The sequence below is a fragment of the Festucalex cinctus genome, chromosome 11, assembly GCF_051991245.1.
Source record: "Festucalex cinctus isolate MCC-2025b chromosome 11, RoL_Fcin_1.0, whole genome shotgun sequence".
Taxonomy (NCBI): domain Eukaryota; kingdom Metazoa; phylum Chordata; class Actinopteri; order Syngnathiformes; family Syngnathidae; genus Festucalex; species Festucalex cinctus.
In genome coordinates this window covers 24389386-24404498 of record NC_135421.1, presented here as the reverse complement: position 1 = coordinate 24404498, position 15113 = coordinate 24389386, and the positions used below count along the sequence as shown (strand labels likewise).

The window sequence follows — 15113 nt, the reverse complement described above, 5'->3', positions numbered from 1 at the left end:
TTTATTCCACGCGGAGGCGGAGGAAGCCTCGTTAAAGCCAACGCGGATGCAAGTGGATGCAGAGCCTCAAAAAAAAAAAAAAAAAGGAAGCTTCTTCATTTTTACAAAAGGGGAGGAAAAAAAAAAAAAAAGCCAAATATGATGGAGACGGAAGCCGGTGCACTTTTCGGCTCATTTCCACGAGAACCAGCGCGAAGGGAGAAGTAGAAGGCACTTTTCTTCTTTTTGACTCCCGGATCGTAAATCACATTAATTTGTTGTCTTATCGTCACAATGGCGTTCGGCGTGATTTATGTGGTTTGAGCTGCGCGGCTTTGTTTAAAAAAAAAAAAGCCTCAATTCTTGTGTTGGGTCGCGGACAAAGGAAATGCTTTTATTTTCATACAGTTTTCCAATTTTTTTTAGCATTTAATTAAAAAAGGCAATTTGATTATTCTAATTTCTGCATTGATGAATTTTAAAAAATGATGCGTTTTTTAAATCATAATTAAATTTTTTATGTCTTTACAAATTAAAATGGAATATTCAATTGTACCAAAACACTGGTTACTAATTTCAATTTTTAACCAAACATTCGCTACTAATTTCGACTTTTTTTTTTCTAACGCTTCCCTACAAATAATCCTCGACTCCATTCTGGAGATAATAATCGTGTACATGGAGTCGGGCCCATTGTGTGGAGCAAACTTACCGTAGCAGCGCGTAGGCGAGGAACACTGCGCCTTGAATAGGCGAGCATGTCTGCTACTAGTCGCCCAGTGGGCCGAAGCACTCGAGCGGCCAGACAATCGACCCGCTTGGACAAATAATTCCACACCCGAGCCGCGTTTTCGGCGTCACGTCGAAATTTCTGGACGGCGCGGCGATGTGCATGTGAAGCAACGTTTCGGCTTCTACTTAAAGCTTTCAAAAACGGCTCCTCGTTGTTCATTAAACGTCCACTAAAAAGCTGCGTGACCCAAAAGGTCACAAAAAACAGCTTATGGCTGCTAAATATCTTCTTTGTGTTTAAAAGTGCACATGCGGGATTTTTTTTTTCGAGGCTTGGAGGCATCACGTGACACGTTTGTTTCATTAAAGGGGATTTTTTATTATTATTATGGTTGCGCATGTTTTTTTTTTTATTAAACAAAATGCAATGAGAAATGCATTTGTGTTTTTCAGGTGGAGGTGGGAACAGTGATGAGTTTTTAACGGACGTCACACACTTTAACGCAGATTTTGGTGAGTAAAACGCACACACAAACAAACAAAGCCTTTTGTTGTTGTTGTTTTTTCCCCAACATAAGTGAACCTTCGATGACCTAAACAGACACGAGGCATGGAAATGTCATTATTCACCTCCAAAACAAAACAAAATAAATACAAAAAATAGGCCTACAAATGTAAAAATCAAACAATTCATGTTGTCCATTTTTTTTTCTCAAATGCTTTATATGGCGAGAATTGCTCGCTTTATAAGACCAGCTCGGCACCATATGAAATTCTTTCGCTTGCCTTCCACCCACGCTTGGTTGTTTTGCACTTGTAGTGGAGTGCAATGTGTGTGTGTGTGTGTGTGTGTGTGTGTGCGTTACCACGCGCACATTTGCGCCCATAAATTTTGCCGCGGCGGTCCACGGTGACAGGTGCAATTGTTATGCAGCACGACGAGTATACCACCAACATGCACTGTAAAGTCTGCTTTGGATATTTACGACCTGACTTTAGGACGTCGATTACGACACAAAATGGAGCTTCATTCTTCTCAGTATTTTGGACATTATATTAGTTAATTCAATATAGCCACAATGTTTATGTTCGTAGGGAAATTTGCGTGTAAGGCAGTCAGTACAATAAATAAATAAATAAGTAAATAAATAAATAAATAAGTAAATAAATAAATGGAATATCATAACCTACTATAAAAACAGTATCCCTGTTAAAAATAACACAATATAGGTTAAAAAAAAATAAAATAAAATAAAACAAAATGTACTGATCCACTATTTGGGTCGATTTAACCCATTTTTTTGGGTTTACAAATAACCCCCACAAAAATGTGTCCTATAGGACACATTTTACAAAACAACCAAAAATACAATGGGTCAAATTGACGGTTTTATACAAAACAGTCAAAAAAGTGGGTCAGATTAACCCAAGTCAAGTGGATTGGTCCAGTTATTACCCGAATTCGGTTATATGTGACTAAAAAAAAATTCTGGGAATGAAATAATTTGAGTATTTGTGCGAAATATGCGAAATAATAATTTCACACTGCTGCAAATGCCAATCTAAAAAATGAAATCACCGCCAACTGTTCTCTATTAAATTGTATTCGATTATGCAAGGTGTGACAAACGATCATACACAATTGTGCCAGCCACGCCCACACCGACGACACACAATTTTGTTCCCCCTCCTCACACACGCACATAACAAATTTCATTTATTGATATGAACAGTATTTTGGTCATCGTGATCGGTTCTCATCTTGAACAATGCACGTCGGCGCTTTGTCAGTTTGTGATGAGTGAAAAGGCCATTGTGTGTTGTGTGTGTCAAATGCTGATTCAGCTTCACGCCAAAGCCCCACAGAGAGCCTTTTTTGAGCACAAGTTAAACTTTAACTGTTTTGTGTGGACCCAACAATGTGCACCACAAGTATATTCTTTATTAATCTTAAAATACTGTATGTTGCTTCATATAGGTGACAGACTGGAGCCAAAGTGGGGGAGGCCAATCACGTGAAAATTTACACACTGATGCCATTGAGACGCTCCCTGCTTGATTGTGTTTGAGTGAGCCAACAAAAATGCAGAAAGCAACCTACTACGACAACTCTGGACTCTTCGGGGGCTACACGTATACCCCCAAGGCTGACTCGTACAACTACGTGCACCAGTCCTACCCGGCGGCCAACATCGACGCGGACTACCAGGGCCCCGTGTGCCCCATCCAGACCCCCGCAGTCAGGCCGCTGAGCCTCAAAGAGGCTGACATGAATGGCGACTGCATGCGGCAAAGCAGCAGCGGTGGCAGCAGCCAAAGTCACAATAACACGAGCAACAACAGCAGCAGCAGCAGCAGCAGCAGCCAAGCGTCGAGTGTCGAGCAGCAGCAGCAGCAGCAGGCCGGAGCCCCGCTGCCGCCCTCGCCCGGGTCCAATGGCACCGCGGGCCAGAAGAAGAAGCCCCCGCCGGGGAGCAGCAACGCGTCACCCGCCCTGACCAAGCAGATCTTCCCCTGGATGAAGGAGACCCGGCAGAACGCCAAGCAGAAGACGAATAACAACTGCCCCGCTGCAGGTATATGATGGAGATGGGTTGTGCATGTGGTGCCAAACTCAAGGCCCGGGGGCCAGAGAAGCTCTGATGCATCTTTTAAAGTGGCCCTTAAAGAAAATCATGTGTGGCAAATTTATGTTTTTGTTAAAAAATGTACTCAATTTTTAATAACATTGAGATAGTTAAAACATTTTTTATTTCCAAATCTTTTGTTTGTTTTTTCCCCCCATTTTTTAATGAACAATAGTTGATGTAGGTTCTAGCATCCAAATTTGGATCTTTTACGCTTAGGTTCTATATACCCTTAAAACTCCTGGAGCAAAAATAAAATAAAATAAAATAAAATAAAATAAAATAAAATAAAATAAAATAAAATAAAATAAAATAAAATAAAATAAAATAAAATAAAATAAAATAAAATTAGACCAATTTCTTGGGTAAATTTGACTCAATTTTGGGTTGTCGGCGGTGGGTTTGTACAATATATCAATAAATAAATAAATAAATAAATAAATAAATAAATAAATAAATCAAATTGATATAGTGGATCGTTTCAATTATTATTTTTTTAAACTAAGATTGATAATTTTTTTGACCCACCAGTTTATACAACCATTTGGTATGGCACCAAATGACAATTACAATCATTTCAAACTGCATAATATTAAACTATTAAAAAAAAAAAAATCATAAATTCCGGGGACATACGTTTAGGCTATACATATATATTAGGGCTGTACCAAACTATTAAAGTCATCAATTAGTATTTCTATAATTTTTGATGAATCTATAAATTGATAGGAAAAAGCTGATACTAGTAAGAACCAAGTGGTGCTATAGTGCAATGGAAAACCTCTAAAATATCGAGTGAAAATGTAATAACATAATGACGTCATTAGGTATATGGTTTTACGAGACGTTTTTACATCAGCCCTCATGACAAGCCCATAACTCCAAAATGACAGCCGTTTGTTTGTTTGTTTTGATCCCTTTGCAGGCGAGGTGAGCGACGAAAAGAGCCCGACCGGACCGGCGTCCAAGCGGGTCCGAACCGCGTACACCAGCGCGCAGCTGGTGGAACTGGAGAAGGAGTTCCACTTCAACCGCTACCTCTGCCGCCCACGCAGAGTGGAGATGGCCAATCTGCTGAACCTGACCGAGCGCCAGATCAAGATCTGGTTCCAGAACAGGAGGATGAAGTACAAGAAGGACCAAAAGTCCAAAGGGATCGCGCACTCCCCCCTGGGGCACTCCCCGGACAGAAGCCCGCCGCTCAGCGGGGCCAATCACATGGGCTACTCGGGCCAGCTGGGCAACTCGCTGGCCTACGACGCGCCCTCGCCTCCGCCCTTCGCCAAGCCCCAGCAGAACATGTACGGCCTGGCCGCCTACACGGCCCCGCTGGGCGGCTGCATGCCCCAGCAGAAGCGCTACCAGAACGCCGAGTACGAGCACCACGCCATGCAGAGCGGCGCCACCTTCGCCGGCGCCAGCCTGCAGGGCAGCCCCGTGTACGTGGGGGGGAACTTTGTGGATTCCATGCCGGCGTCGGGGCCCGTCTTCAACTTGGGCCACCTTCCCCACCCGTCGTCCACCAGCGTGGACTACAGCTGCGCCGCCCAGATCCCGGGGAACCACCACCACGGACCCTGTGACCCCCACCCCACCTACACGGACCTCACCTCGCACCAAGCCACTCAGGGAAGGATTCAGGAAGCGCCCAAACTCACGCACTTGTAATGCAAGTGTGGATCAGTGTGAGTGTGTGCCAATATTACGTCGCGCTCTTTTTATTACCTCACTATTAATAACTCCCGAGCGAGTCACCATCACAGTATTGTGCTTTTTTTTTGAGGGGGGGGGTGTCTGAGATTCTTGTTTTTCTCCTCTTTTCTAAATATATAAATATATCAAGTGCAATGCGCATTTTGGACTGAATATTTGACTTGAAGTAAAAAGGCTTGTAGATGATGAACGTAGAAACTCATCAGTAGTGAGAAGGACTTTTAGTCCCGTTTTTGTCTTTTTTTTTTTTTTGTCAGGATCTCATCCTTCATCATCGTATTTATTTATTGTCATGATTATTGAATAATCGTTTCTATTTATTATTTAATGATTGCACATTATTTATCGTTTATAAGCGAGTATTTATACGTGTGTTTCTTTTTGTAAGATTGGACAGATCAGTGCACTTGATGGCAAAACAGGGTTGTTGAAAAAAAAAAAAAATCTAATTGTATATCGGGAACAAATGGGGCATTTTATAGTGTATAAGCACCACTATGTGTCCATGGTTAATCTTGTGTGGAACCTTAAGCAAATCGTAGACTATCCAAGTATCAAATATTGTACACACCAGCATGTCATTTTGGTTTTTCTACTCATTGTCTCCCGTCGTTACTCATCAAATTACCACACCCCGATGATATTGAAATGTTCTATTTTATTGTGTTGGACATTTTGTAAATAAAGTGCTCAAACTTGAATGTTTTATTTCCACGAGACGCAACGTGTGTTTTCATGATGAATATCAACGTCCATGCCTTGTTTATGTTTGCTATGGCTACCAGGAGGCCAATTGAGCGCCACTGGACTTTGCAAACAAGGAGAAGCGGATCGATCAATTAGACGGCAGCAAATCCAAGGCAAAGTGCATTTCAGCGAAATATAAAAGACCCCGGAGATTATTGGCGTTTTATTATTTTTACGACACCGACCGTCTGATTATTACGAAAAAGAAAATGAGCTCTGTCCTGATCGATCGATGGATTTTTTTTTTTTTTTTAACATGTCCAATGTATCGACGAACAAGAAATGGAAAGTGCATGCGTGTGCGTGTTTTAATGTGCATGCGCGCGTGCACGAGGGAGAGGGAGAGAGCGCGTATAGTTCATCCTTTATTGCTCCTGGAGAGCCATTTCAAAGCTCATTAATCAAAAACTCGTCGCTTTCAGACTCCTCGCTGATTCCTCCTCCTCGCCAACAAAGCATCTGCATTCCAAATCCAAGGAACACACTTCAAACCGAGCGGGCTAATCTTGAATGGGGGGGAGGCCATAAACACGCTGCGTGCACGCTGTCCGCTCAAATGTTGCACCGAATTCATTTACAAATCTGTGCACCCCCCCAACCCCCCAAGACGCAACATTTGGCCAATGAACAATGAAGGCGAACTATAGAGTCAAGCTTGTTAAATTATTTAACAATCGTGGAATCCATTAGTAACTCAAAATGCAATTTTCCAATCACAAAGTCTTCAATTTGGACCTAAATGCTGCTTCATTTTGGTTATTATATGCTTTAATTTATAGTTCTTTTATTTATATCGTGCCTAAATATGTTTAGTATTTAATAATTGCATCCTGTTTCATGAAACACGAAAAGTTGAAGTGATCAAGGGATTTGTTTGTAATGTAATTTGATTTTTGACTTACTGACGACATGTTTATGTTGTACAATTTGGACTTTTTCGTAGTGTACATGCAATTTAAAGAAAGGGCAAGTCTAAAATGTTTAGTAATTTAAGTTAATTCATGATTTATTTGCCTTCATTTTATCATAAGCTATAAAACAAAAACATTTATACATTTAATAAATGTGATGTTTATTGCAACATAGATTAATTTATTTAAAACATATAACTGAAGAGGACCTTGTTAAAAAAAAATCACATTAAATCGCAATTGCAATTAGATGGGAGAAAAATATTATTATTACTATTATTATCATTTTCGTCATTATTATCATCATCAAAATCGTCCAGCCCAAACGTTTATGGTACTCGAAACTTGGATCTATTCTGCCATGTGCACCTCTGCTTTGTGCATTGGTCAGCAAAAACAATAATAACAACAACAACAACAACAGTTTGTTAACATAAAGCTAAAGCGACACTGTTGTTTTCTACACATTGCCTATTTGAATCGCCAACAAAAGTTAAACTGGATCATTTTTATACAAACAAAATGTTTTAAATGAACTATATAATATTCATCCATCTTGTTGAAATGGAAGAGCAGCCCTCGCGCACAAGCTTTGACACTGATTGGAGCTCCGGTCGCGCATGCGCAATGTCTGGGCACCGACAAGGGGTCTTCAGTGCTGTGCCGGCGTCTACACGTCCACGAGCGCCCACTACTAATGTTTGCGTTGCTCTTCCACGGACTCTGACGACGTCAAGGTGAAATTAAAAGCGACAAAGATGCCATTTGAAGGCGACAGGAGCGCTCAGTTGGTGTGCACGAAGATCTCGCGATACTTCCGGCTGCATCCATCTCCATCCCATGAGGAAAATGTGTTTCTGTCGCTGAGTGGAATATGGATTCGCCGGTGGAGCACTTTAAAAACAAACTGGGGGGGGAAAAAAACATTTCTTTTTTTTTTTTTTTAATCCGCAGTCGACCTTTTTAGGAAGTCTTTACTGTCATTTTACTGGAGTCCTGCAGGCGCTTGTGACAGGAACTAATTTACGACTGAAAATGGGACACGCGGAAGGATTTTCCCCCTCTCACATAATCAACAAAAGCAAGACTGTTCGGTTTAAGTGCTCTGGAGGTCTTTTTTTCCCTTCTCATGGGGCATGATGCTGCGCACGAGATTTCAAGATGGAAGATAAAAGGGGATGAACAAAATGCTCTTGTTTACTTAGTATGCAAATTGTTCATTTTCGTCAAGACATTACCACCTCTACCCCTAAAAACTGACTGCAATTATTCCTAATATGGATCACAGATTAATACTGAAGAGAAAGACTTGTCTTATTTACAATAAAAGACTTGAGATACTGTACTTGTGATTTTATTTCAGCACTAAAATGTGATATTGCTTTCTCAGAATACACTGATGTGATATTTTGTTTTGAAAAGCATATGATGCTGTCAGACTGGGGAAAAAGGCATACAATAAAAAGAAAACAAGCTTTGAGACGCCTGACTACAACAGCAGTTGTCAGTTCGATATTCTGTGTTGTGATAACAATAAAATATGTCATAAAACAAAATCTGCTCTATACTGCTTTAATAGCTCCCATGTGGGTAATATATGCAGGTTTAGAAATATAAAAAGAAAGCAAAATAGGGTTGTAAATGTATACACTGGGAGGTGCGACTCTTCACATTCTGAAAAACTGAACTCAACTTGCAGAGTACATGAATCAATATTGGGATAAAATACTTTTGGTTTTTCCACCAAAAATCGAAGCCAATTTGGCAAAAAACAAAAAACAAAAAAACAACAACAACATAAAAACTCCCCCTTTAAAAAAAAAAAAAAAAAAAAAAAAAAGAACACCCCCTTCCCCCCCCAAAAAAAGACAAAAACCAAAAAAAAACCAAAAAAAAACATTTTTAACACTTGGAAAAAATATCACATAAAAAATGCATTTACAATAATATGTTCTATAATTCACCCCACTAGTCTAAACACGACATTCTGATTAATATTGTGATTGTGGAATACAAATTAAAAGTAGAAAAATCCACTTGTTTTTATCCATCTCCGGGGGCAGCCATTTTGCCTTGCACTACCACTTGTCAATAAAAAATGACATCACAGTTCCAACAGTCTCAGTTAATGACCAATCACAGCTCACCTATTTTCTTGGTTTGGTCATGTGATGTTGCTGAGCCCTATAAGGCATTGTGATGTCATTTTCAGTTGACAGAGAGTGGCAAAATGGCCACCTCCTGATATGGATTAAAAAAAAAAAAAAAGTGGATTTTTCTGCTTAATTCATGTTCCATAAACACAATATTAATCACAGGTGGCATCATCCAAAAGCAATGGCGGAGCAATGGCCATGACCCCCCCCCAATGTTTTGGTCATTGTGCGTTTCAGATCAATGGTCTATCAATCGCACTATGCAAAATAGTCGCCGTCGGTAACAATTGTTCACTCTGATTGGCTGTTATCTAGCAAATGCAAATCAGTGCATGAGATAGACTATCAAATAAATTGGCATTAGCTAGTATAGGAGTGTAAAAGCTATGGCTCGTGGGCCAGAACTGGCCAGTAAGGTCGTCCAAACTGGCCCGTGAGGATGGAACACAAACTGCAGTTTTTTTGTGTTTTTTTTTTTTTTTTTTTACTAAAATTAGCTGTTACTTTCTAATTTACTTGCACGGGTGACCACTTAAATGACATTCTGAAATTTGGCTGTTCACGATTGAAAGTTTGCATTCATTTTTGTTAAAACAAAATGTAGATTACTATGCAATAAAATCATATTTTAGCAATATTTTTAGAATGCACTTGTAATTATCACATCATTAGGCCCATTTTACCACCTCATCAAAAAAACGTCTGGCTACACACCTGTCCAAAAGTCCAAATCAAAACATAATTGTGAGGATGAGCCTTTTGAAGATGCGTTAAAATGACCTCTTTTTCAAACCTTGAAAATGAAAACCCAACACGCAGACTTGCCCATTCATAAGACGCTTAAAACGCGAGCGGCTCAGGAAGAGTAACTAGCTGAGAAGCCCGAAGTGAAATCCGTGAGCCTGAAGTGCGGGGATTTACGGCTGCTCTTACGTGCGGCTGATAGATATAATTGTAAGTGAAATAAATGACTGGCTCCCGTGGCTATGATTTAGGAGGGCCCGGCCAGGACGCTCCTCTCCTCCTCCCTGGTGAGAGATAACTCCATGATGGGAGGAAACCTGAAGTAACTCACGCATTAGCCACGCCTGCCCCTGCACAAAAGCCCCGCTAAGACGCCATCGCTGAGGATTCACGCCTCCACTTCCTTTTTGGTGATGCTCGCGCAGATTTCCTTCCGTATGAAATTATGAGTGAATAAATTGCATCTTCATTTATCTTTGGAAAACCCCTCCTGTGCTCACTGCGATACTCGGCTCTCGGCGCTTTCCATAATGACATTAGTCTTCTGCTACACAGCAAAATTGATTGCCCAGGAAAATGAACTTGGCTTTGCTATAAATTACACCTATGGATCATAAGAAATGTGTTATTTTGTTTAAAATAGTACCTCATGTAATTAGAGCGCTAATTCATGGCGAGCTACAAGTGTGCCTATTACAGTAACAGGCTTTGGAATTTAATCTGTCTTCTGGATAAAGAATGATCCCGGCCCGTTTTCATTTGTAATCCCAGACACATTATTTCAATAAAGTAGCCTGCAACTTTATGATATGAAGATGATTGCTGAATGAATAACAATATTCTTACGTTTCAATCAAAAAGTTAATTTTTCCAAGGCAGCAAGCTCAAGGAACTTTTTAAGGGAAAATCAACACTGGTTTTGGCTTTATGGCAGACAAAGAAGGGAAAATATTAACATTTTTTTTTTTAATTTTTTTTTTTTTTAAAGAAAAATGAAAAATAATTATAAGAAAATATTAACATGAGGGATGAAGCAATATAGATATTCTAGAAAAGACTGAAAATTACAATTTGATTGCAGTTGATTGCAAAAAAACAGTATGCTGTTCTCAGGTAGAATCAGAATTACATCAAAATTCAGATCAGCAAATCTAAAAAAAAAATAATAATCAGTGATTCATTCAGGATTTGTTTAGCTTTTTCTTTGTTTGTTTTTTTAAATTTTATTATCAATTACTGTAAATTTCATCAGAATGTGTAGTAAATGTTGCTCATCACTGTGCGGAAAAAGTAGACAGCGCCATCCAAGCAAAGTCCCAAGAGGACGCCAATTTTGACTCCTATAGTCAAAGTATTACTGGACTTAAAAGATAATCCAACAATTAATTATTAATTTGGTCAATTTTGTGGGCTAGATTGATTCATATTGTTAAAACAAAAGATTATGCATGGTACTACGTGGCTGCAAGCTGCTGAGGTGCTTGTTCAACGCAACACGGGCATCAAAACAGGAGTTCAGAACATTCAGAGCAAGCGGAGAGAAGTGGGAGAGTCAGATCCATCCCATTAAAATATTATTTGATTGGAACTTCAGGTCACAAACCCTGGAAAAATTTGGTTGAAAATGGATCCACCGCATAGTCACAGTTCAACAACCATGGACTCACCTATTAATTATTTTTTTTTATTTTTTTTTGTGTGTGCGATTTTTTTGCAGAAAACACGTATTGGCAGTTAATTCGTGTTTTTTTTCTTTTAGATTTTTTTTTTTTTTTTAGTTTTTTTTTTTTTTTTTTAGTTTTTTTTAGTTTTTTTTTTTTTTAAGATTTTTTCCCTTCCTTATGCTATGCTATTTGCAAGAAAATATCGATGCAAGCCGTGAAAAATGCTCTAAACATTTTCAAAAAAGTTTTGCAACAAGAAAAACTGCTTGCGACAACTAAAAACTGATTGAACATCTTTGCAACCTTTTACAACATTTTACAAAACCCTGACGAAAACCCCAAATTCACCAAGTTTGCAAGCATTCGCGATTGAGTGAGATACCAGATTTATTGGCCTTCAAGTTTGAAAAAAAAAAAAGGCTGAAATATCACTAGTTAATCCCTAATCTGAATAGTCCAGGTCCGCTTTATGACTCCTCACCATTAACGGTGATACAAACAACCACCATTTGAATAAAATGCAACATTTTTCCTCCACAAAACTTTTGTTTTTACCGTGTAAAGCGAGAGCACAACAGCATGCTTGCAGGGTTAAGTAATTCTCCACCACTGAGGAAGACATTTGATTTCATTTGTCGAGTGTCTAGCGGCGGGCGGAGGTGAGTCCACCTTTGGCTGCGGGAGGAGCGAAGCGCCGCACATATCTAGTGTTCGGAGACACAAAATTGACAATGCATTCATCTTTGAATAATGTAAATGCCCCGAGAATATGGTGGCGGCGGTCCGACAAGCGTCCGCCGAGGGCGCGGTGGCTGTCAGCCGCCGTAGACGCTTCGGCCCACGCCGCCGCAGCATAATGTGGACTCCGGCTCCCCCGGAACATCGGGGGCTGCCTCGGGGCTCGCATTCCTGCCGCGGCAGGCTGGACTCGCTCTCCACTTCATTTACTTTCGGCAAGGAGAGGGTGTCATTGCGGAAAAGGCTGCCAAGTGGGGATCTTATCGACTCGCTCGCTTTTAAAATGGAGCCGGTTAAAGTGCAATTTTGGCTGGATACCGACTACAGAATACAGAATACAAACAGGAAGTAACATAAAACATATAGCCTACTTGGCTATAAAATGGGCAAGTATCTACAGCAGGTATCGTACTGTGCTGATATTGGGACTTCTTTTATCGTAATGGCGGCCAATATTCCAAACAGGAAATAGGAACTAGACTAAGTGCATTTTATGGAGAAATTGTATGGGAATGCTGAAAGCACATTGAGAGATAAATTATGAAATTATAACCACCGCGCTTTTACCAACTGTGCCATCAAGCAGTGTAAGACACCTGGTAATGATAAGTTATATGTATGGAAGTGGGCGTGGAAAGTGATACTTAGAAAAAGTTCAATGACTGTCCCATTGAAAATGAATGGGGAAAAGTTGATATTAAATGTTAAATTGTGAAAATACTGTAAGTAATGTGGAATCAGACGAATTTTTTAAGCTAGTTGAAATTTGAACAGTGTAAATTGGAAGTATTATGTGGGAGTTGTTACGTGGCAAAAAAGTGTGGAGAATAAAAATCACAACATGTGGGAATGCTTCAGCATTCCCACAGTTAGAAAAATGGTAATGGCCCCTGAATTAAAACGAGTTTGACACCCTTGGCCTAGACAAATAGTTGGATAATGAATGCTATTTTTTTTTTTTTACCCGATAAATGGTTCAATAATTTAATTTAATTTCAAATAAATGTTGTGTAAAATTCACCCCACCCCTGACCCAGCAGTGTAACGCAACAGTTGAATAACAAAACTGACCGAACAGTTTTGAAGGTGTACATATGTAAACTACTGTACATATTAGTGTTTGTGTGTCTTTAAGAGGCGGGGCCTGGTGAGAGTTGTGGGCGACAGCAGCATCTATGTGGGTGTGCTTAACAACTGAAACGGCAAGTGTGGCTCTCCTTTCCCACATGCAAGGGCATGTACAAGTACGTACACTGTGTGTATATATATAAAATCAATTAATTAGCAGCCTAGCAGGCAACACTATGCAGTTGCTCATGTTGATGGATGTGTAAGACGTTACAAATGGACAAGTGCTACCATTTATATTCTGGGATGGGCTGTTGCGATCATTCGCCATAGTCAAACTGCAAAAAATGAAAATACATCCGCCAAACTACATCATTAGCTGCATCGGCACGAAAATTGAATGCAGGTTTGGTATAATCTTGCGTGCTAGTTTATCTGCAGCAATCAATACAGAACCTGACATTACAAATGATAATACACCGAAACTAAATTTCAGTGTGTGAAAAGTAATAATAATAACAATAAGTACATCATTTCCATGTATTTATTGAACGCGGTGAGTTATTGTGGCGCCTGGAGACGCAGAGATGTATGGTTTTAAAATGGATGCTTCCTGGCAGGCTGACAGTGCTGCTCAGTGAGGCAAAGTGCTAGTAAATTATTTGTCTTCTGCAGTTCTGCCCTAATTCCTCTGGGAAGCACTGTGATTGTGTTTGCCAAAGAGAATAATGATAAATGGGCTAACAATCAAACTTGAACATTTTTGGGATGCACTCAAGCCACCAGGCGCAATCTGAATACATTTGTGGTCCCCAATTGTTATCCTGACAATCCTCAGGGGCCATTTACACATTTTCTTAATACTGTCACTTTGGCCCTTCCGCTACGTGAACGTTTTAGAGCTTTTAAATACAAAAACAAAGAAAAACACTATTGTTGCTTCTGTTTAACAATGAAAACAGTCTTCAGTTTTGGCATGCTAGCATGCCAACAGTGGTGGAAAATGTATTCGATACAGAGGTTGCATGACTAACATACAGTATTTTTGTAGTCTAACGTGACGAATATCGAGTTAAAGTTGATTTGTTGGTAACGTCAATTATATTTTTTTCGGTAGAGTACAACACTCGTTCTCTAACAGTGGAGCAAGGGTCTGCAACATGCGGCTCTGGATCCACATGTGGCTGTGGATCGCAAGAATTTTTTTTTTATTTTTATTTTTTAAATTTTTTTTTTTTTAGATAAAACATACAAAAAATATTCACAAATAAACCATCAAATGCCCAAAAATCAAAGAAGAAATCTAGAAAATTACCAGAAAATATCCACAAAATTGCCAAAAATGTCAGAAAATTTATAGTAAAAAATGCAGAAAGAAATTTGACAGAAAATCTAAAAATGCATTAAAAAAAAAATGGAGAGGAAAAGGAAAGGTAGAAGCAAACGAATGTGTACGTATTGGCTACTGCTGTCATATTTTGTGTTGTGGTGCAGCTTTAATTGGGGCCCTCTTGGGCCCTCAGGACAATAGACTAACACTAACACACTGTTTATAACTGTTTTACTGTTTATCACAATGTTTAAATGTTTTGCAGCTCCACACACATTTTTCCTCATTTATTTGGCTGAAAATGCTTCGTTTGACAGCAAAGGTTGATGACCCCTGCAGTAGAGGTCAGCACTGCCGGGCATATTGTGGCACAACATGGTATATTAAATGAGCAAAGCTATGCAAGAGAATGACCACCACATTGGCGTTAATGAATCTGTTATGTGTATTTGTTTAAACAGTACATTTCCGCTGCAAATCCTCTGACTTTTCTAGTCTTAAATTCTAATACATAAATGTACAATCATCATTTCCCGTTTGCTCGTCCACAAGCACTCGTCCCCATCTGTTCCCTCTCGGGAGCGTGACACAATGCATTTCTCTGGCCAAAAGCTCCTCTTCGCTGGAGCAGAGGTTCTCCTCGGTCCATATTTAAAGGTTACGGGCGGGGTAAATGCCACCGCCGTTTGCTCACAGTTAATCAG

General features: G+C 39.7%; 1 protein-coding gene across 1 annotated transcript; it reads left to right on the top strand.

The window, feature by feature from the left end:
• Positions 1–668: 668 nt before the first annotated feature.
• On the top strand, positions 669–5145 carry hoxd3a (homeobox D3a). Its single transcript, XM_077537402.1, has 3 exons — positions 669–1224; positions 2690–3287; positions 4264–5145. The coding sequence occupies exons 2-3, from the start codon at positions 2795–2797 to the stop codon at positions 5004–5006; spliced, it is 1236 nt and encodes a 411-aa protein (XP_077393528.1). The 5' UTR covers positions 669–1224; positions 2690–2794; the 3' UTR covers positions 5007–5145.
• The last annotated feature ends 9968 nt before the right edge of the window (positions 5146–15113 follow it).

Excerpts from the sequence above, each read along its gene's own strand:
- hoxd3a (XM_077537402.1), top strand. The coding sequence starts at position 2,795 with ATGCAGAAAGCAACCTACTACGACAACTCTGGACTCTTCGGGGGCTAC. Across the intron at positions 3,288-4,263 it reads TAACAACTGCCCCGCTGCAG|GCGAGGTGAGCGACGAAAAG; the intron begins GTATATGATGGA and ends ATCCCTTTGCAG.